At 38.7% G+C, this 23,344-nt stretch overlaps 1 protein-coding gene across 5 annotated transcripts in view; it reads left to right on the top strand.

Annotated features, from left to right (window-relative positions):
• Positions 1-6,799: 6,799 nt before the first annotated feature.
• CHD2 (chromodomain helicase DNA binding protein 2) overlaps positions 6,800-23,344 on the top strand; it is an 85,203-nt gene continuing 68,658 nt past the window's right edge. For 2 of the 5 annotated variants that reach the window (XM_045824716.1, XM_045824719.1), the window contains exon 1: positions 10,990-11,492. In XM_045824716.1, the coding sequence (XP_045680672.1) occupies positions 11,392-11,492 (101 nt within the window). In that variant the 5' untranslated portion in view covers positions 10,990-11,391. Of the gene's footprint in view, positions 7,341-7,677; positions 7,811-10,988; positions 11,493-23,344 lie in introns of those variants that run through there. The other 3 variants (XM_045824718.1, XM_045824720.1, XM_045824715.1) reach the window with 3 other exon arrangements.

Raw genomic sequence — 23,344 nt, forward strand, 5'->3', positions numbered from 1 at the left:
GCCAAAAGGCCAAGAAGTGGTGGGGGGAGGGTTCTCTTTTGGGAATAGAACTTACCTTTTGATGGATTTCAATGTAGTAATTCTAATAAAATAAGTAATTCTGAACTTCCCTTAAACTTGAAAGTCCAACAAAAATTTTCACAGTGGAGTTAATGCTTCGAAATTAGATTTGGTAACAATTACTGTGAAATAGGTTTCTTAACTCCCAGCCTGAGAAGTTGTGGAAACACTAAGGCTGTATAAAGGAATTTGGATGGATTCTAAAGAGGATTTATTTATTATTGACAGGTAATTTTAGGTATGATAATTCTAAAGTAGCTGTTTCTTAATGCATACTTATTTTTGAATCACATTTGGGAATATAGGTGATAGTTTTTCTTCTAATTACTACTTCAATTTCCATTGTATAAATGGCTATTAAGGCCTACAAAATAGTAGTTTTTCTTTTGTGTGTGTGGTTTTTCTTTGATGTGGGATGGTGAGGGTAGAAATGAAAGCTTTCCTAATGTATAATTATTAACCTTGTTTTAGCATATTTTAAAGATATTAATTGCCTGGCAAATAGTAGATGCTCAGTAAATCCTTCTTGATATATTACCTACAAATTCTTGTTGATACATTACTAATGTCTTTCTATTAAACATTATCAACTAGTGTTTTGGGTCTAACAAAAAAAAACACATTAAGTTTTAACACATTAAAACACATTAAGCTTTAAATATTAATTTTCCAGTGAGCCTGAAAGCTAAAACTTCAACTCAGTAAAAATTAAAATTGACTAGAAACTACAACTTTTAGTCTCTAAAGGAGATGTAGTCAAGTTTTACACTAAGAGGGGCAATGGGAAAGATTTGATTTAGTAAGGTGACTCAGTTACCATAAATAACAGTTGGCTGGTCTTTCTTAGATCATTCTGTAGTTAGTGTTTTTGTCCCCTTTATTTTTTAAAAATTTTGAAAGTATTTTTATTTATTAATATTAGAGGGGGAGAGAGAGAGAAATCTTGATTTGGTGTACCACTTAGTTATTATGCATTCATTGCTTGATTATTGTATGTGCCCTGACTGGGGATCCAACTGGCAGGATGACGCTCTAAACAATGGAGCTGCTGGCCAGGGCTATGCCCACTTTATTAGGATCCAGAGTTTTTAATATATTGTAATTTATAGAGAATTTGAGCTCTTTTTGTGTAATAAGACAACAGATTTGAATTTTCTATTACATGTTTTTAAATGAAAGACCATTACAAAGAATAGTGAAATCAAGACATAAGCACCAAGAACATTAATTCCATGGTGGAAAGGATCAATGTCTGCTGCAGATTGTAATTTTATATCCATCTGTCCCTTTGGTTTTTCAAATTAAGTGTGCCAGTTTTAAGATGATTTAATAAATTGTGGCAATATTAGAACCCCCTGTTTTTAAAATTAAGAATCATTAGTTTATTGTTTTTGTATTTTTCCCTGTCCCCCACATTTTTGTTGCTATTAGAAAATAGTGGGGTTTGTTGGGAAGTAGAGGAAAGGAGACTGCTTCTTTTGGGGAGCACTTACCTCTTAAACCCAATCTAGTAGAACCACTTGCTTGCATTTCAGCTCTTTTATTTTGCAGTGTCTCAGTGTTTTTGAAACAAGTTTACTGAATTAGAATTGGAAGAGTAGACCTCCTTGCTCAATTTTATGTTAATTTGTGGATGTATAATATTGGGATTTTAAGAGGTAGCAGTTACTGTCTATTTTCTTACCATAGTAGCCTTTACCTTTGCTGTGGGATTTACCTTAGAGCAACAATTTCCCAAAAAAGAGAGCATAAACTACTGAACATCATAGTGGAAAAAAGTCTAATTTTCCATAGTATGAGTTTGAACTGTAACTTGTATGTGAAATACACGAAAGCTCTTAGTCTGTTTGATGAAGGAATTCTAGATTGAACCATCATCTCTTCAGTATGTGGGCAGCAATTCATGAATTACTGGTGAGAGATGAAGTAGTAGGCCTTTGATATCTAAACCGTACTCGGGGTTTTTTTTTTTGTTTTTTTTTTTGGTACTGATGTTATTTTAGTGCAAGACTGCTCTTTGAAGCAGAAAGTGTTTTATCTTTAAATAATTGACTTCCACAATCCTATGGATTCTTGCAAGGTTTCATTACTATGGGAATATGAATTATTTGATTTAGTAAGGTTAGTTTGTAGACTCCCAAGTACTGTGGTTATTGTGGTATATCAAGGTAATAGCTAACACTGAGGTCTTTCTATATGCCAGGTAATATAAATGCTATAGATGTACTATCTCATTTAAGCCTCACTACTGCCACACGAGGTAGGTACTGCTATTTCTCTTTCACAGATGAAGAACTGGACTTTGTTAACAAGAATATTTCTAGGCTCACAGGACTCATGCCTGCTTTTTTAAAAATTTTGTAAACATAACTTTGCTTATTAGCAATTTCAGTTTTTTTTTTTAAGAATTTGGAATTCCACAAAAATAAATGGCTTACTCCTAAACTACTTACTCTTTGGTGCTTTGCTGATTGAGCACTTTTATTTAACAAGATTCTCACATTTGGCTTTTGATTGGCCTGACAGGAGTGCATATTGTTAGTGGTTTTGAATGTCAGAGACTGTATGCTTTTTCTCTGAACATCCTTTATTTTGTCATTCTCCCCACCCCCTTTTTAACCATCTTAAATATATGTGATGGAAGGGCCTAATCTCTTTTTATCAGGCAAACTGGTGATTTTATTTAGTACTTTTGGAACGATGATAATGTCACTAGGTTTTTTAAAAATTGCTTTTTAAATGATGGATTTTAAAAGGAAATTTCATATAAAGTCCTAGATAAATTTCACCTCTTGTTCTGTGGCAGGCAGAAGAATATAGAACATCGATTTATCATTTCATGTTCTAAGTTGAATAAATTGCACCTATATCCATTGAAATGGTTGTAACTTGATACCAGTGCTTTAGTTTTGTTTATCACAATATTTACACCCCCAACTTCATTTACAGCTCAATTTTACATCGAAACAATAAAGATTAGGGAAAAATTGGTTTATAATTAACTATCAGCAATTATGAGAAATGGTATTTCTGTTTTCACAGTTCTATGTAGAAGTATATATCCCTTAATTTAAAGTAATAATTCAAATGAAAGATATTTTACTGATGTGGGGGACAAATGAGTTATTTTCCTTTTAGGCTGCAGGGAAATTGGCAAAATATATTATGGAGAAATATTTTATATTACTGATATTATGGAGAAATATTTTTTATTACTGATGTCATGACACTCATTTCCAGTCATTTTTTAATATGGTTGGTAGTGTTTCTTAGTTAACCAAATACTTTATTAAGTAGATTTTTATTGTACATAGTAGACAACAAATTTGAATTATAGTTTAGGATAGATACAAAGTATTAAATACCTAATAAGCAGAAGTGCCCTGATATTCAGTCACCTAGACTTTAAAAATTTAGTTTGAGAGCTGCAAAATTTATAGAGAAGACCAAGGCTAAAGCTTACTTTTGCAATTATGTTGATCCTGATGAATCAGGATTATTTATTTAATGGTAAAATCTCCTGGCTTCTACCTTACCCCAATTTGAAATTTTGTCAGTGGTAATATTTTATTTGTATTTAACTTGAAATATGATAGCATTTTATGGCAAATATTAGTAAGCCAGGCTGATATTTTGCCTTTTCTATCATTGTTTTCCCTGGTGGTGCCATATTTCATGCATTCTCAGATATGCAGCTAAAGAGTTTGGCGTCTTTATTGTCTATTTGCATTACCTAAGCAAAATTAATTAACATCTGTTGGACTGGAAAATTATGCTATGATCCACTGCTTTGGTTTTTCTTATCCCTTAAGATTCTTTTACATAATTAGTTTTATTTGAAGAAGCTTGGAAAGTTTCTGCATTGAGATTTAAAATTCAAACTGTTGCGGTAATTTAGCTTTCCAGGATTTTTACATTTGAATTTTTGTCTTCTCACATACAGTATAACAATATCACACTTAACTGGTGAAAATTTATCTTTTTGTTGCTTTTTTATGGTTACCTATGTATCTGTGATAGTAAAAGAACTTTGTTAACTCTTGTACAGTCTTTGAGTCTCTGATTGACAAGTTAAGTGTGAACTATATAGAACTTTAAGACAGTTTCATGGTTTTAAAGCTGTTAAAAGTTTAAAGTGTTATGTATGCTAAGAGTATCTTCAAGGTGGGTGGATGTTCTCTGTTTTAAGGAATAAGATTATTGGTATTCCAACAGCATTTTTTTTCTTTTAATGTTTTCATCAAGCACCCAGTCAGCTTGAAGAGTCTCAAATGGACCCTACCACTGAGAAATCAAGATGGCAGCCCACTGTGGGGAATAGAGGAAAATGGATTAATACAAGAGTGCTGTGATAATATACAACCAAGACAGGGTTCTTTTAACATGGATTGCATGAAATGAATGAAGACAGTAGATTTCTTACCCTACATAAATGGACAGTGGATTTGACTTTCTAAAGACTTTTTGTATCATTAAAACAAGTCCATTTTTGACATTTGGAATTGAAGATGGCATGTTTTTGTATGCCTGGAATTTTTTTTTCATTTTAATTTTTATTTGTATGAATATGAACTTGTGGAATGTTATCTTTAATAAAATTTCTAACACTTTAAAATTTCTCAGTTTGGGCTTTTTTTTTTGAGCTGAAGGTTCATTAAATTAAATGTTCGATTATCGCCGTAAATAACTCTTTGGCCTTTACAGTTGCCCAGCACTCAAGTGTATTGAATAAAGCTGGTAAAAATGGCAATGGTGTGCTGCAAAATATTTTACTTCGTTGATTAAAATTTTTCTCCAGAAAGTTGTGGAAATGTATTTGTGCTTTTAAGAGATGGTCATTTGGTTGAAATGCTGTTCTATGCTTTCTTAAAATGTCTTGCAAACAATAACCAGCCAGTGGGTAATAATAGAATCTTTAACTTGCCACATGATTTTAATGAACTTTTAAAACAAAAATGCATTTTGCCTCAAAATTCAGGATGAGTGATACAGTGTTTTTCTGAGTTATTTTGTGTTGATGAAAAGATATTTTTTACTTCTTAATATCGTTAATAAAACATCTTGGCATAGAATATTCATCTGAACATTTAAACTGTTACCTCATTTTGTCTTTAGTTAATGTTAGGGGAAGAATTGTTGGCTTTATTAGGAAGTGTCCTTTAGTATATATTCATAAAAGGCCTTGAAATGTTCTGTACCTTAAGAAATTTAAAATAAATAACATCATGCCACAGGCTACTTTTATTTGATTTCCAGGTGAATACTGGCATTATATTTATTGATAATCAGTTTATAAAGGTGTGGTAGACTTTATTTTGCTAGACCAAATGAATTGTTGATAATATTTTCTTATAAAGGAATAGCCCAGCTTGATATTTTTGTTCTTGGTGAGAAATAGTTACTTATACTGTGATTTGCGATTAACGCCAAATACTATAGCACACACATCCATTATCAGTACATATGCAGTATACTCATTGGTTTGAAGTGGTTAGTTTGTATATGTAAAAAGTGGAATTTTGGATTTTGATTTTGGTACAAAAATTATCTTTTGTAGAAAGAAAGTATGGAATTGAAACCGGGCTTTGGTTATGGGTTTTACATTTACCTGGATACAACTTGTTGCTTTTCCAGTGTATGTATAAATGGAAAATGTATATCCTCAGGAAAGGACATTGTTCTGGAAGATTATAATGTTGAACAGGGAGTGTTTGAGTCTTTTTTTGGATGTGTGAATGTTTTCTTGGGTGCTTCCTGGGAGAAAAAGTGTTGAATAACTTGATTTTTGGCATTAGTGTTAATTTTGTTTCCATAGATCTTAGTGTTTTCATATCTAGGAGAATTTGCCCTGTGACATTACTTTGATAATTGTGTTGTCAGATGTGACTGTTAATAACCATTGTCTAAATGTGTATATACATAGAAACGGACTTGAAATACAAGGGAAGATTTGGGGATATATGTGTTGTGTTGGTTTTAGAGGTGGAGTTTCTTGGATTTGTTATTGGAAGGTGACTATGGTAGTTCCATATTCTTGAGTTTAATAACTTTGTTTTGCCTGAATCAGTCTGGGAAGTAAATATATTTTGACTGTGAGATTTTTGGGGGGAGAGGAATTTGCAAGGTTATATAACGGGTTAAAGAATTTTGTGAAAGTATGAAGAAAAATTGAGATGCTAGAATAAAAACTAGTTAATTTTTGCTCTAATGCAACTGAACACTAGGGAGGCGCTCTTGAGTTGTACCCCTTTCTTCCTGTTGGTATGGAAAATGCCCCCTAAAATTTTGTCTTTAGATAATTTGTAGGCTTCATAAAGAAGGCAAAAGTTGCAATTAACTTATGAAATTGAGATTTTGCTTTTATTTAGAAACCATTTTACCCAGGGGGGTTGTTAATTTTTAAAAAGATTAGTACTAAAATGAGCTTAAAATTCTCTTAAGAATTATCCCCTCTTCAAAATGGCTTTATAAAACAGCACTTCCTGTCCAGAGAGGAAGTTATTTTAGCTCAAGGACTGAAATATTTAGCAGATCTTTAGACAAAAGGAACAAATTACATTTCTCTCTGGCTTAAAAAGGGTGCTTGAGCCAGAGGGGGTTAAGAAACCCTCCCCCCTCCCTCTGATGGGGTGGTCTGGAGGGGCAGAGAGGTGTGGGGTGGGGGGTCCTCAGGCTCCCTGGGATGAAAGATTTTTGGTGGAGATGAAGGGGTGGGTCTATGGTACATCACCTGAGTTGTGGGGTAAATGTAGAGAGTGTCAATCAAAGGCAGAGCTCTCAGAGCTGGGAAGGAGGCTCTAGATGGCGGCTGTGCCTTAGAGAGAGCGCGCTCTGCTCCCTGCCTTCGCCTCACTTTACGCAACTTTCCCTAACTTTCGGGCAGCCTCAGGGGGCCCCCGCAGCCCCCTGCCTCTCCTAGTGACTTATTGGGGTCGATTCGAACCTTTTTTAGGGAGAAAAGCAGCTTTTAGGAGCTTTCTTTTCGTGCCTTGTTGGAAAGAAGCAGCCGTACTGAGAGCCCAGGTCGTTGTTTTTTCCAGCTTAGAAGCCATGGCGCACCTCCATTTTTGTGCGCTCTCCTAATGAGGTTTTTTTTCTTCGTACCCGTTTTAATATTAATTGTTGCTTTATTTTTTTTGAACAGTTAACATATTTGAGGGCTATTTTATTTATTTTTGGTCTTTTAGCGGAGAATTTTGTTTTTATTTTTAATTATTTGGGATCTGATATTTTTCTACTACTAGATAGGACTCTTGCTTTGGACTTACTACATGGATCAGGTAAGTTTGTGATCATTAGTGATTATTTTGAAGATTTATATGTTAAAGTTTGCTTTATTTTTTGTAAATATGAGAAATTCCTGTATGACGCAATAAGATACAGAGATTGTTATTTGTATCCAGTGTGTTACTTTGAGAAACTTTCCTTATTGATAGAGATGATTGCCCCTGTTCGGTTTATCCCCTCCTTTTTTTAAGGTAAAAATAGAAATATTTTGTTTTTTGGTGCTTACCGCTGTTGTATTATAACAATATCATTACGTGGTCAGGACTTTGTTCCTGATAATGAAACCATAGCTAGAAGCTGGGACCTTACCTTTCTTTCAACTTTTGACAGTAAATACCTGGGCACAGGACTTCAAAGCAAACACAGATTCCCCCTCCCCCTTAATATTTAAGAATTAAAAGATGATGAGAAATAAGGACAAAAGCCAAGAGGAGGACAGTTCGCCACACAGCAATGCATCGAGGTATGAGCTATCAACTTTCTTCCTTTTTTCTTTTTTTTGGGGGAAACCTCAGCTTACATTGTTTACCTTGACAGACAAGGATAGCTGTCTGTGTTATTTTAAGTATTTTAATAATTTGGATTCGATTTTTAAAGCGTGACCTTGAGACTGCTAATATGCCACACCCTAATTTTTTGGTAGCAATTTATGAAAGTTGAGTTGACTTAAGGCCTCTTACAGCAGTCTAAAGGTAAGGTACCTTTATTCAAGGGGGCCTTTTTTGCAAACTACAGTTTTTCTGTTAATAAACTTCAGGTTTTAGGTTTTTGTGCTGTAGAAAAATGACCTTGTCGGTTTTAGCCATTGCTGCATTGCACCATTTTACATACAAGGCAAATTTTTTCTTTGAAGAAACTAGGATTCCCAAACTTGTAACTGAAGGCCATCGAGGAGCCTTGTGGTAGTAAATTATAGTAAATAGACATTTGAGAAAGTTATATGAATGAAAAAATGTACATTTTAAAAGGAAATTGCAAATGGAACCCCTTGACTGATGCCTCTCAGTTTATATTTTTACTTGATGCTATATTTCTTTTTGATACCTTTGACATTTTAAGAAATTTTGTATGATTTATCAACATTTAGGCAGTGGTTACAGTTCCTGCATTTATGAAATTAAATCTGTGATCCCAGAAATCCTGGAGTACTCCTAATATACTTCTGCTTTGTGTTTGTTACTGTGATTAAAATTGTATATTTTACATTTAAAATATTTTAAGGCTACATTTGTATGCTTACATTCAGACAATGTTTTCTGGTTGGTAGATGTAGTATAGTATATTATCCTGGCACTTTCGTTGTAGCTGCTTTACATTTATTGATTTATTTCGACAGTGCCTTTTGGAATGCTTTATCTTCTGAAGCTTACACAAATGTACTGTTAAAAATCATGATTTGTTTCACATTTGTTGGAGTATATATTAGTGCCTAAGGAATAAAGCCTCTGAGATGTTTGTATGATCTGTATGTTAATTTTTAAACGTATATGAATGCTTTTCTTGTGTTCTTACAAATTGTCATGGTATGAATTTTAAATCATGTAGTTAAGAATGATTATAGTTTTTGTTTCTACTTTTGCTTTTACCATTTTATATAAATAATAGTTTGCTATAGGTTAGTGAATATGCAAGTTTTTAACATGGTTTATTACAAATGTTGACTTTTAATCTGTTTCATTAGACTTCGAATAGTTTACCCTTTTTTTTTTTTCCTCCAAAAATACCTTTCCACATTCTTCTGAAACCTGAGTTGTCACATAGTTTGGTGATGTCTTTTGCACTCCAATGCCCTTGTAATTACACAGGTTAGATTTAGGACTGAGAACTCCTCTACGAGTAATCCTAGACTGATTTTTCTGAAAAGTCACAGTGATTTGAAGAAGTAAGAATCCCCACAGGTGTTTGACAGATCACTAAAGATACAGCACCTAAAATTGTTAATCCCTTGAGTGTGTTTTGCATAGTCTCACTTGGCCTTTGGTTTTCTTATGCAAGGGCTGTGGTTAACGTGGATAAAATTCTGTTTTCTAATTAAAAAGAAAAAGCAGTGTTGCTATTCTTTTAATAATTTCTTTCACCTGGAAAACGACTCTGAAGCTGTCATGTATTTTACCTACTGGCAGTGGGTAGGTAAACAAGATGCATATAGTGTGTTTTTAAATGCATTTTTCAAGTATATTTTGATTCCTGTACCTGATGAATGCCCAAAAATACTTGTGGGACTCCTTGAAGAGACCTTAAAGTTTTAAATTTACTTGAATTATGGTTACCCTAAATTGAATACCTTAACACATGTACATAATTATGACATCACTTCCTTTTAAACTTGTAAAGCTAAAGGATATATTATTGGTGTTTCATTGTAGTACATTGTTATTTTTGTTTTTAGTGAGCTAAAATAAAGGAGACTGTCTCTAACTAGCACTTTGTTCCTTAATCCAACAGAATTTCCCCGTTAAGGACCTGTTTCTAGGTCACAAAGTCTATAGTATTTACTACAAAAACCACTTTTGCACAAGAGGAAGGGAGAACTTTCTGCAGGTCAAGTAAAAACTTTGGCCTGAACTACTTTAGGAGCTGAAGGGGTTGAGTGCAAGTTTACTCTTTTTGGAAAAAACTCAGTCCTTACCAGTGATTATGTAAATTACTCCTGTAATTTGTTGAAGTATATACTTAAGTACAATGTTATATTTTGTATAGCATGGCTTTTGAAGAGTGCAAGTTAACTTTCAAAAATAAGATTTAGAAAAACAGTTGATACCTGTAAAGTTTCTAAATATTTAAAACAAAGTTTCAGTGATGGGCCTGTACAGAAGCGTATACGACACACATGTAAATAATTGACATTTCGAGGTGGCTTTAGTAATACCCAGTAAGGGAAGCAGGAGAGAAGGGAACCAGAATGGAAGTGTGGGCACACAAAGAGTTCTGTGTTGTAGGACTCCTCCGCCTTTGCAATTTATCTTAAGAACTGAAACCTTGTATTAAATTTATCTCCAAATTGCCTCTGAACCAGATTTATTTTGGCAACCTGTGGTACGGTGACATTCAGCTTTTAGCAGTTATTCTAAAACCCTGGGGTGTCTGGAAATGGTAAATGCAGTTGCTTTTGTGGACTGTAAAAAGCCAGTTTTTTAAGTGGCAGCCATTTTATGACACTGTTAATTCTCACGGATCGGGAGTTTTCACAAGACTGAAAATAAAACGAATTGAAACCTGAAATACCAAAACCTCTTCTCCTCCCACCTCTCCTTTTTTGGTCCTCTGGTGCTAAAATAAAGGGCATCTCGGTACTTAGCCCTGGCAGAAGCTCTGCGAGCCCCTGGCATCTTGGTGCAGGTCCAGCTCAGTCACAAAATGGCTGTTCCTTTGTGCCGCAGCGCTGACAGACATACTGCATTGCACTGTGTACTCGCCAAACAGCAGGAAGTTGCCGTGCCGAGTTCAAAGGCCGGCCGGCGCCGGCGCCGAAAGCTGATTGGCTGAGCGCACGCTTGGTAACAGCAGGTCAACAGCGTCGGCTCCGCCTCGTGACGTCAGACGCCTCGTCGCCGACGCGAGTGAACGTGGTGACGTGCTGCGCGCGCAGCCCAGGTGCTTCCCCTTCAGCCCCGCGAGCCCCGCAGCTGGAAGGGGAGCGGGAAGGAAAGGGATCTTGATTTCGGACCTGCGCGGTCGGCGTGGGGAGTTTACTACCCTGAGTAATCTCGCTCCTGGCTGTTCTTTCCACCTTCTCAGGCCGTCTACTTCCTGCAGCACGTATTCTTTTACTTTTCCTGGGAACGGCTTTCTGGTATTAGAAGTAGCTTCTACTTTTGGAGAAAGTAGAAGGCACCAGCCGGAAACCTTCAGATTAAAAAAATTGCCCGTTTTTATATTTTTCGCTTTATTTTCCGGTATCCTATAGCCCCCCCTTTTTTTAAATGTTCAAAATGATTAGTGAGTTGAATTTTGTTGCTATTGACCAAAACTGTTTCACTGTCAAAGGAAACATTTTTATTTAAATCAAAACGTTTTCGCAGGTGTTAGAGCTGTTTTAAATACATGGCTCATAAACAAAGGGACGATTATTTGAGTTTGTCCCCGTGTCCTTTTACTTGGTACCATACCTTTTCTGAATTGGCATTTGATGGAGTAAAGCTCAGGTCAGTATGTGCATAGTGGTTTATTTTTAAGATTAACAACGGGGTAGTAAAGTAGAAGGTATCTTAAAGTTTTTGACTTTAATAACTTAATATTAGGTTAACTTAAAAAATAGAATATAGCTTTAGGCACTCATTACTATGCAAACAGATACTAGGAAAATAACCCTTAAAGCTTTAATAGCACATGCAGAAGAAAAGTGACTCCTGAAACTTAACTGATACTAGAATCACTTGGCAAAGTGTTGGAAAACATCTCAGAATCTGCATTCTGGACATTTTAATTCAGTCCCAATAAATTTGTGGTGATTCTCGTGGCCTGCCTTGTTTGGAAACCCTTGCAAGGGTTTCTGGTTAAAAAAAAAATCAGAGTTTACCAAGGATGACATTATACAGGCACAATTAATTTAAATAAGAAGGCAAGGCTGTATTAGTGTTTTTTCTATTGTACCCGACCAGAGGTTGTTTTGTAAGTCATTGGAGTACTTTTAGCATCAGCAGGAGTGAAGTGTCATGCCGTTGGCCATAGGTCAGACATTTTTTGAGTAAAATACTTCAAAAGAGATGTGTCCCTTACGGGTGTCACTTTATGAAAGGTATAAAGTTCATTGTGGTTTTGTAACTTCTCATAGTTTTGGTACTTTAGGAAGAATTCTTTGGATACTTCATGGAAACTTGAAGTGAAACTGGGTTTTCATTTTGTTTTATAGACTTGATCATCAAAAGTCCTGTAAGTGATTTTTTAAAATAGATTTTATTTATTTTTAGAGAGGGAAAGGGAGGGAGAAATGGAGAGAAACACTGATGTGGGAGAAAAGCACGAATTAGTTGCCTCTGGTACATCCCCCAACTGAGGACCTGCCCGCAACTCAGGTGTGTAACCTGACTGGGAATGGAACTGCCAACCTTTTGGTTTGCAGAGGGACACCCCAATTCACTGAGCTACATCAGTCAGGGCTCTAAGTGATTTTTTTTTTTAATGTGTCAAATGTAACATACTTAACAGCCTTAGAGGCCAATACTGTAGAACTTGAACATAATTGGTGTTTATTTTTAGAGAGATGGGGAGGGAGGGAGGTGGAGATGAAGAGGTCTGTTGCCTCTCTTTAGTGCCCCAACTAGGGGCTGGACCTGCAGGCAACCCAGGCATATGTGCCCAGAATTGAACCTGCGACCTTGAACTTTGAGGCATGACACCCAACCAACTGAGCCACACCCTCTCTGGTTAGGGCCTTTCCAACTTCTTGAAGTTCATGAAAAACAACAAGAACAAAGGTTTTCTTTGTTTGGTTTGCTTGTTCATTAAGATTAAATAGTTATATTAACATTTTTGTATTTGGTAATTTCTTTTTTGTATTTCCTTAAATTCCTAAAGGTGGAATAGAGTTGTGTCATTGAAGTTATGTTCCAGGATCTAAACCATTCTGCTGGAGATGCTTTAGCCTAAAATAGGTATCATTGCTATGTGAGTTAAAACCAGTCTGATAATGTGGCAGTTTACCTATGAACTGTTCACATGCCAGGTGAATCAATTATATTTTTAAAGAACCAGAGTATGGTTCACTGGGGTCTGTTCATCGAGCCTTTTCTGTGTTTTCCTCCTGTGTCCACAATGGAAAAGGGTTGATCTCTCTGTTTTGGATTCTTCGAAAATCTGTCGTTTTCAATTGATATTTTTAACTCTTTGGAGTAACATCTTTTGTAAAGATTATGCCATCACAGGAAGGTGGGCAAAAACTATGGTAAGGCTTTAGAAGGCATTGCTGGAGAGGTGGACTTGGAAGTTTAATTGTGTTATACCTGCCAGTATGTGAAACTCACAATTTAACAATTAGTGTCTCCCCAGACACCCCCAAAGATGGCAGTCCCCTCACATTTGTGATAAATCTTGAGGCCACTTGAGATTTCCAGACTCCAGTCATTTCTCCCATAAAATGTGGCACACTAAACCTTTTCCTAATGTCAAGATTGTGTGACTGCTCTGTGTGACATCTATTGAATACTTTCATTTTTAAAGATCGTTTCTTTTTTCTGAAAACCTTAGGAGTTCAGTTAGCTTTTCTTGAAGGGGGAAGCACTTGAGCAAAGAAACAGTATTGTTTTTTGGTGGTTATTTCATCTCTTGCCACAAGCCACCTACGAGAGTTAACACTTTTTTTTTAATAAATGTTTTAATCACCCAAGTTATTTTGTATTTGAATAAAAATAACTATGTTGGCTCACTTCTGCTGAGTACTTGTTACAGCTGAGCAATTTCCTCCTGCACCCAGCCTGACTGCGCTTTGAAGTCAAATTTATACCTCAGCAAAAGTGACTCACCAAATGCGGGGTTTGGAATACATTGTTTAAATGTCTGTTAGGACCTTTCTGCCTATTCAGTCTAAAGTCGAAAGTAAGTTCCAATACTGTCTACCTTTGAGTGCAATTTATTAGGTGAGTGACGGCATTACTTTATGAAATAAATCATGGAGGAGTGAGGTGTGTGGAAGCCATCCATGCTACATTTCTAAACAGTTCCAATTTATCATTTTATTTACATTTTTGGTTAAGGGTCACTTTTTTTGTTTTTGACACTTCAGCAACATCTCCTGGACTTTATTTTATATTGAACATACTGAAATTCTTTTTCCTGGAGAGCCCCTCATGGTTGGGTACTCATGCGATCACTCTGGCCTTCAGGCGTGAACATTGAAGAAGAGCCCTGGGTAAGGCATCGTTCTGAGGAGAGTCCAGGTTTTATACTTTGGATTCAGTTCTAGTGAGTTGTTTGGTCTTTGGTGATGGGTTTGTTCCTTCAGGGTCTGGTGACAGCTGTGTACACAGTAGGTGTCAATGCAGTGTGTACTCTAGTGCTAAAAACTTCTCCCGGGATTGAGGCCGGCGAAATCTTGCAATTTGCTCTTATTGAACGTGCTTCATAAAGGAAAGCTATTAGTAATGTTATTTTATTCCTGATGCTTCATTTTACATTCTTACCCCTTTGCACTTTCTAAGCCCGGTTATAAGAGCTAGGTTGTCCCTGAGGGCCTCGGTTGGTGTCCTGGTCTCCCCCGACAAGGGTCTGGTTAGGCCAGTTACAAGAGAAGTTCAGGTGGTTTTAAGGAACGAACTTCCCTTTAAGTTAATAGAAACTGTGTGTTTTGCACGCAAGCCTCTGCTAGAATTTCTTTCTGAGAATACCAGCCTTCAAGGGAGTCTGCGATTTCTTTCCGGACTGGAGCGTGGCCTCTTACTTGAGTTAGTCCTATGCTCTTGGCAGTCACTCTGAGCAAATGCCCTTTTTCCTCCTCTGGGGCTAGTGATCATTGCCCCGGCTTACCCTCTGCCTCGTTTTCCCTCTCAGGCTGTGTAAGAGTCAACAGTGAACGCCAGAGTGCAGTGCTGGTTGGGAATATTCATGGAACAGCAGTAACATTCACAACTCATGTTTATGTTGGCTGCAGCTTGCTTTCAGTAATCGGTCTGCACATTGGCACTGTATATTTGATTTAGCATAATGTCTGAAGTCCCGTTTATTATGTTAGAACTGTATAGTCCCAATATTTGTGGGGTTTTGGGGGGTTTCCTCCACATCCTTCCTTTCCTTTGTGGTTAATGAGTCGGTTGTGTTTTAAAAAAGAGAAAACAGGCCCCAAATGGAGTCACTTGTGTGAAAGCCCCCACACAGCAGACCAAGACCTAATACCTAACCTATTTACACTTTCAACCTTCCCCAAGAGTGTGGCTTTTAACCGGTCATCCTAGAGGCAGTCTGCTCATAGACCTCTCAGCGCTCCCCTGGAGGGGGAGCTTGCCGGCAGTCGTGGATTCCCTGCTGATAATTTCCTTTTACTGCCCCCTTTCTGCCTTTAAATCCTTCCCTGTTGTACAGCCCTGTGGAGCTCCTCTCTGCTTGCAACTGGCATGCTGCCCAACTCCTGAATGATTCCATAAAGCCAATTAGATCTTTAAGTTTTACTTGGTTGAATTTTTATTTAACAATTGAATTCTATTTCTTCTTCCTTTTTCATTTTAATATCAGATCTTAGAGCTTCTAAAAATACCCATGGTCAGTTCAACCCCTGGGACCCAGTTAACTTAAAAGCTCTCCATGTGTTTTAAATTTGCATTTGTTTCCATACATTTGCATGTGTTTCCATGTGTCTCAGATATTCTGGTGGAGCCCAGAATTCTTGTCCTTATATTGTTTTCTAACCTTTGGTCTTTGCTTGTCCAGTATTCTCAGTTCCCTTTCTGGGCAGTTTCAACAGCATCTTGAGTTTGGAGGTCTGGAGGCAGAATGGGGGTTGGGTTGTGTGCTTGATGGAAGGGGAAGTTTCTGCATCGTGTCCTGCCAGATCCAGCTGTAGCATATGTTTAAATTGTGTGTGTATGCTGATGGGTTTTTTTTTTCCCACCCGAAATTGCTTTAAATTCTAGAGCTACCTCTTCCCTTTTGAAATACCTCCAAAAGCTTGGTTTCCAGAATTAACTTTGAACTCAGTTGCAGTCCTTTCAGAACTCCCTTTCCCTCTTGCTGTTACAGGTAACTGAAGCCCAGGCTGTATGAGTGGACGGGGCTGCGCTGGGGAGCCAGTTAGAGTGGTGTTTGTCACTGCTGGTGGATTGTGAAGTGTAACCAGCATTAAAGAGAAAATGAGAGAATAGCATGTGAAAATGAACCTCAGGGTTTTGCACTTTGTTGGGTTATTTCTTTTTCTTTTTCCTTCTTAAAAACGTTTTTACTTACTGATTTTAGAGAGCGAAACATCGACCTGTTGCTCCGCCCATTCATGCACTCTTGGGTTGGTTCCTGCCTGTGCCCGACCCTGGGTCACACCTGCAACCCCAGTGTCCTGGGTGACCAGGCTCCATCCAGTGGAGCTACCTGGCCAGGCCTGCAGGGTTATTTCTTAAGTCCAGCAGTGCTTGGAATACCAGTAATCTTTTTTTTTGGAGGGATAGTAGCACTTGGTGAGCAGTTTATAAAAAAAAGTAACAGTAGATTTACATTTTATTGAGTGCTGTTTTATTTAATATGGGAGTTAGTGTAGCAGAATTGCTTAGTAACCTCCTTAGAAGTAACCAGCTCTGCAAAGTAACTGTCAGTGAGCACTCTGCCTTTGCAGGTCTATGGGTGGTCCTGCACCCTGCTGAGCTTCTTTATACGTGCTGCCTTTCTCTTCCTTTAGTTGACTTTTGTATCCTTAACAAGAATTAGTAGTTACTTCTCATTTGTTTATGCCAGTTGTGCTTGTTTTCATGCATTTCAACTAAATATCAAACCAGCCTACGAAATGAGCTTGAGAGGTGTTTCAGTGAAAGCTAAGTTGATTCCTTTGGAAAGATTGAGCAATAGCTTGGGACCTGTGTCCTTTGTATAATGTTAAATTGAGTAATCCTCACAAGTCTGTTTTGTAGATGAGAAAACCGAGGCACAGGGTAGAATAAATGGTAGAGTTGCAGTCAAACACTGGCAGTTTGGTTCCACTTTAACATCTTGTCAAAAGTTGCTGTCAGCCCTGGCTGGTGTGGTTCAGTGGATCGAGTGCTGGCCTATGAACTGAAAGGTTGCAGGTTCGTTTCCCAGTCAAGCTATATGGCTTGGGTTGCGGGTCAGGGGCCCAGTAGGGGGCGTGTGAGAGGCAACCAATTGTATCTCATATATTGATGTCTCCCTCTCTTTTTCCCTCCCTCTCTCTCTAAAAATAAATAAATAAAATCTCTTTTAAAAAGTTGCTGTCAAATTAGATGGGTACGAGGACACTGGGGGAGATTGTAGAACATAGTAAAAATCTAGAATAATTCTGTACTTTGCTTACTTTAAAGAAACCAGAAACTCAGAATCACTGCACTGTAGGTGTGATTGGTGCCAGACAGATAATGTTGTTCAGCAGGTCATAATTTTATGTCAGAAGACTCCCAGTTAAAATGCAGCTGCCGGAGCAGCTCCTGTGTCCTAGTTAGAGGAGCATTGTGGGAGTGGTTCGAGGATGGTGGGTGAGGGGCTGGGTGGGCTGCAGGGGGTGGTGTCCTGGAGACCTAGGAGAACTGTCCTTGCATACTTTGATTCCCCTTTGTGAAGATTGGACTTTGCTTCCTTTTTTTTTTTCTTTCTTTTGGTTTTAAACTTAGTTTGCAAATAGACTTTGCAGCAGAATCACTTAGAAAGAAACCAGCCCACATTTGGTTAGGTTTTAGGGCTTTAGTCGTTCTGTCTGAAGTCGCCCAAATGGGCCTGCTGCATAGCCAGGGTTAGGATTAGGTATATATTCTAGGGGAATAGTTCTTGAATGTGCAGTACATATCTGTTAGGGCAGTTAGAATGAAATAAAGTCACACTTCTGAAGCACTGAAGTAAAACCACACTTCTGCTAGGGGCGTCCCCTGCCTACCCTGTGACTTTCGACAGCGTGTGGAGATATTTTCGGGTGGACTGGGGTGCAACTGGCATCTAGTGGGTGGAGGCCAGGGATGCTGCTCAGCATCCTACAACACACAGGACAGCCCAACAGGTCAGTGATTCTGCACTTGAGAAATGGGTCTGAAACATTCAGCAAGTTGCTTGACATGGTGAATGTCGGCTCTTACTAAGAGGGTTGTGAGCACTTGCCTTTTCTGTGGTTTTTTTTTTTTTCCCCCCTTTTTTCTGTGGTGTGATGCAGGAACCTCACTTCCTGTGACATTCTGGGCATAATTTACTATTGAGGTTAGCACCCATGCCTCTAAATCTCCTTTGAACTTCGGAGTTGCTGTGTTATAAAAGTCTAAAAATTATAGTGTGGAAGTTAATAAGGAAAGACAAGACTCAGTGGGCTGAAAGGAATTGCTGTGCAAACTAGGCCATCTCTCCTCAGGGTTCTAAATGGATGCGAGTAGGTCACTTGAGGATGGTGGATTAAAGGGAGAGATTTTCCCCTCAGGATGCCTATTTTAACTGCTTGTGGGTTGCAGAGTCTCTTAACCTGCTCTTGCCTGTGTAGAAACTTGGCCTTTTCCTGTATGTAACCCTTCGTGCATCGCCAGGCCTGGCCTGGGTAGGTTGTCCTTGGCCACGCTTCTTGTTACAATTCATTTTCCTCCAATGACACGTATGCCTGAGTGTCATTTGTTTGATGTGCCCTAAGGAGCGTGATAAAGATGACTTCTGTCTGGCACCAGTTGGGAATTTTGGGAACATATTATTGAAGGTAGACCCCCAGCCCCCACCTCACTTTACCACTGGATTCCTCAGTCTGAGAGGTACTGATGGGACTTGGCTTTCATCCCCCGGAACTGTCAGCGGCATTTTTGTTACACATATGCCTTTTTCTGGAAAGAGGATCCATATGTTACTAGTGTTACAGTAACCTCCAGAACTGTCGAATCCTAGGTGAGTCTGCTCTTGAATACTGATCAGTTCTGCAGTGTTAGAAAAAACCTCTTTTTTGTTAGAAAAAAAACCTCTTTTTTGAAAAACTGAGAAAAGTGCCAAAAATACAATTCAAGTTTTAAGAAAGTTAGATGTATATGGTTTACCCCTTCTCCCTAGTCAATTTCATGAGCTTGGCATATAAGACATTAAAACATACATGGTTTACATAATATATTTTGCTTAAAAGACATAGTTTTGAAATTGTCATGTTGATACTTATAGATCTAATTCATCCCCTAGTTCATTGCATAGTATGACTATTTCCCATTTTATATTTTCATACATAAACATTTAGATTTTTGTTATTTTAAATCTTAGGAGCAGAGCTCTGAACAACTTTATATATCCCACCTTCTGCACAACTTTATATATCCCACCTTCTGCACAAGGTTGCCAATTTGTCTAGGTTACATACCCACCCGCAAGCTCAGCTGCATGATACATATGGATATTTTGAGGTTTACCGAATAATGTCATGGTGCTTTCCAAAGCTTCTACTGATTACTTTTTCAATAATGGTATATGAGTATTATTTCCCTTACTTTCTTTTTTTAAAATATATTATTTACTTTCAGACAGAAGGGAAGGAGGGAGGGTTTAGAAAGAGAGGGAGAAGAAACATCAGTGTGTGGTTGTCTCTCACATGCCTGGCCCTAGGGACCTGGTCCACAATTCAGGCATGTGCCCTGACTGGGAATCGAACCTGTGACCCATTGATTCTCAGGCTGGTGCTCAATCCACTGAGCCACACCAGCCAGGGCTATTTTCCCTACTTTCTTACCATCATTTAATATTATTAGACTTTCAAAATTTCTGCAAAGTAAATGAATGTAAAATAATCTGTTGTCATATACACCCCAAGTTACGGGTGAGGTTTAATTACCTTTTTATAAATTTATTGGCCATTTCAGTTCTTGTTCTGTATAGCTGCATGTCTGTTTCCTTTGCTCAGTTCTCTGTTGTTTTTCCCTTTGATGTGGAATTCTTCATCTGTTGCATGTATACATTTTTTGTTGTGTTATGTAATACATTGATATTTCTTTTCTCTGTTGCTTGCCTTTTCACCTTGTTTATGATGTAGGTAGCTTAGTCTTGAGAATCATGGGCCTAGAGCCAGAGGTTGGAGGAGGTCTTAAGGATCTTTGACATGGAGGTACCTGGAAGGCAGTGCGTTGCCTCGGCCTGGGGCAGCGGCCTGGGGCAGCGTAGCAGTCATCTGCTGAACTGAAGGGTGACTGCTGTGGTGGGGCAGCCGTGCCACTTAGAGGTTCCAGATTGGGGGCGGGGATGGTGGCATCACACGCACACACCTGGGCTAAGTCTCTTCTGTCAAAGGAGGATGATTCCTCTTCCTGGTTATGTAAGGGTTACAGAAGAATTTTTGCGTATGTCTGCCACATGAGTGCTCCGAAAACACTAGCTGTGTATCAGGGATAGAGCTTACTCTGGAAATCAGTTTTATGGAATCTCAGCATAGATTGCTCTGTGTTTTTACCAGATTTTGCTTTGACCACCACCACTAGCAACAACAAAAACTTGCTCTGCCAGCAGTTCAGCCATTTTGTTAAGTTTAGGAAAATAAACACTAAGTGCTGAAATGGCAGCTCTTGGGCCGAGAACCGCAGGCTTGCACTTTTCAGCGGATGTTGCCGTGCTGCCCTCTTCTGGCCGTTTGGGAAATGGAGCTGAAAAAGTTGGAACAATAGCCATTGATGCCGCTTGATTTCAAAGTCCATTTGTAAGAAACACTTCACCGCTCCATTTTGCCAGCCTCAAAAAGGATTTTGAAGACATACCAAACTCTTTTTATCCACAAGTGAATAGTGTTAAACATTTTCCATAAGCGTTCTTTCTTCTATGGGGATCGAAAAGCTCAGTTTTGACTTGAGTTGCTTTCATTTATTTTTGTGTTGTATTTCCCTTGTATGGATTGTTCAGTCAAAAATTAAGAAATTTGTTTCTAATTTACATTTTGAGTAAGTTTCAGATACTGATTTTCCTTTTCTAAACTTTCTTTTTCAATTACAATTTACATTCAGTATTATATTAGGTTCAGGTTCAGATACTTGTTTTTCATGAGGATTCTGTATGTATGGTGGATAATTTATGAAAATTCTAGTTTTAATTGCCTTGTAACTATTCATACCACTGGAAATCAGGTAATTTTACTAGGTTATTGTTTAGGTGAAAGCTTAGTTAAAGGATTTCTCATCAACTGAACTTCGACCCTACTTGTCAGTCTTGTGGATTTTTCTCATCATCTCCTCTGAATCAGCATTGCAAACTACAATTTAGCATTACTGGTGTTTGGTATTATAATCAGGCATTAATAGCAAAGCTGCATAATATTTCAGGAAATATCCTGTCCTTTGAGGGAATAGTTAGACAATCAGTGCCTTAAATGTGGAGATGTTTATTGTTTTTTAAACAAATATCTTTTGCTCTAGGATGTGTTAAAAAGTGAGAGCCTTTGGAGTGTGGGGGTTGAAGCTCAGGTGCTGCCTGTTCTCAGTTCCCGGGGGTAATAACTGCTGTGGCAGAGATGCTAAGATAAGGTATCGTGGGAGTGCCTAGTAGGCACTGAGCTTCGGACCGGAGAGCACAAAGGGTGTTTTCCTAGAGAAGGTGATACCAGAAGCTTCAAGAATCAGAGGTACTTAGCTTGGTGCTGAAGCCAGGAGTGGAGGCAGGAGTGCAAGTGGTTCAGTGTTGTCGCTGGAGCAGAGGAGTGGATAAGTGATGAATGACACTCCTTTCAGATACACTGCCCTTTTTAGGGGGCCAGTGCCTTATCCATTGGGCTACTGGGGTTTCTAATAGACTGCCCTTTTTAAATCCCTTACTCACAAGCACATGCTTGGAGCTGCCTCAGTACCTTTCTGTGAGCACTTGGCGGAGCTCCAGCTGTTAATAAATTCCAGCCAGTGCCACAGATTGCGTGGGCACTGACTCACCCATGGGAGCTTGCTGGGAAGAACTTTGTGTTAGGACGGGAGGCGGAGCTTGGATGTGAGATTCTGAAATTTCTCATGTTTGGGTAAGAGTTTGGCATTTGTAGAATGGTGCTTTTCTTGCTCATAGCTGTCATTTCTTGCTCATGACTGTATTGAATGGCCCAGAGGATGGCACAGGTTAAAAGATGGCACAGGTCTGAGGTGAGCTAGGACAGAGACCCAAGCCATGGACTCTGGAACCTTCGCTTTCTAACTAGGCTATTCAGCCTTCCTGTCTCTCCTCTCTGCGTGGTGATGCCTTCTCACTGGTCACAGGTGGAGGAGCGACTAGTCACCGTAGGCAGAGGGGTCCAACCTTTTGGCGTCTCTGGGCCACACTGGAGGAAGAAGAGAAGTCTCCGGCCTCACATGAAATACATTGCAACACGTAATCACACACACAAAAAATCTCATCGTGTTTTATGTAAATTTACGATTTTGTGTGGGGCCGCATTCACAGCCATCCTGGGCTGCAGGCTGGACACCTGGGGGAGGATCAGGGAGTCAGTAAGTGTGACGAGGCCCTGACAATACTGAGTGACTGGTACCGGGTGTCTGACTGACTGGTTTGTGACTTGGCATGAGAGGGAAAAGTTTACTTTCTGAGTCTCTAAGGTTTTGCACCCCTCTTGTAAAGTAGAGTGCGCTCTTCAGAGCGAGACTTGGGGAGGAATTCCTGCCGCCCTCCCACCCTGCACACTTTTGGGTTATATGATTAATCATGGTACTTAAAACCTCTCAGTTTTTCTTGTTTTGTATGGGAATAGTAATGCCTAAGAGGGTTGTTCTGGGGAAGAAGCAGAAGGATACATATAAAGCACTTAGAGTGATACATGGTGCTTGTGAAATGATTCCGTCTCCCTTTCCCAAGGCACAGACTAACCTTCCCCGTTTATTGTCATTGCTTCCTCGTCTTCACACAACGCCCCCGTGCTCATTGTGCTTACTGAGGCTCACACAGGACTTTTGTGTCAGTCCTAGTTAGCCTCCCTTCTAGAGTTTTTGGGCTTTCATGTCGTGTGTCTTATCTCCTGGTTATTAAACTCAGGGACCTTTCTGTTAAGTTAATGTTACTCTGGGTTCTGCCCCACTTCCTTCTCACCAAAATGAAAAGGTAGATTTTTTTTTAGAAAATGTTTTTAAAGATGTTGCTTATTTATTTTTAGAGATAGGGGAAGGGAGGGAGAAAGAGAAGAGAGAAACAATGATCGGCTGTCTTACACACCTCCGACTGGGACCTAGCCTGCAACCCAGGCACGTACCCTGACCGGGAATCAAACACGTATCCTTTCGGTTTGCCGGAGGACGCCCTACCCACTGAGCTACACTAGTCAGGGCTGAAAAGGTCGTTTTTAAGCAGCAGAGCTGAGTGAGCTGTCCACCTCCACCGCTTCCTCTGACATGTCTACTCCCTGTAGGTCCTTTCTCTTAAAGTGTCTTTACTCCTGCCAGCGTGTTCCTGGCATGCT

This window comes from Phyllostomus hastatus, unplaced genomic scaffold (genome assembly GCF_019186645.2).
Source record: "Phyllostomus hastatus isolate PE091 unplaced genomic scaffold, TTU_PhHast_1.1 phas_scaffold_555, whole genome shotgun sequence".
NCBI lineage: Eukaryota > Metazoa > Chordata > Mammalia > Chiroptera > Phyllostomidae > Phyllostomus > Phyllostomus hastatus.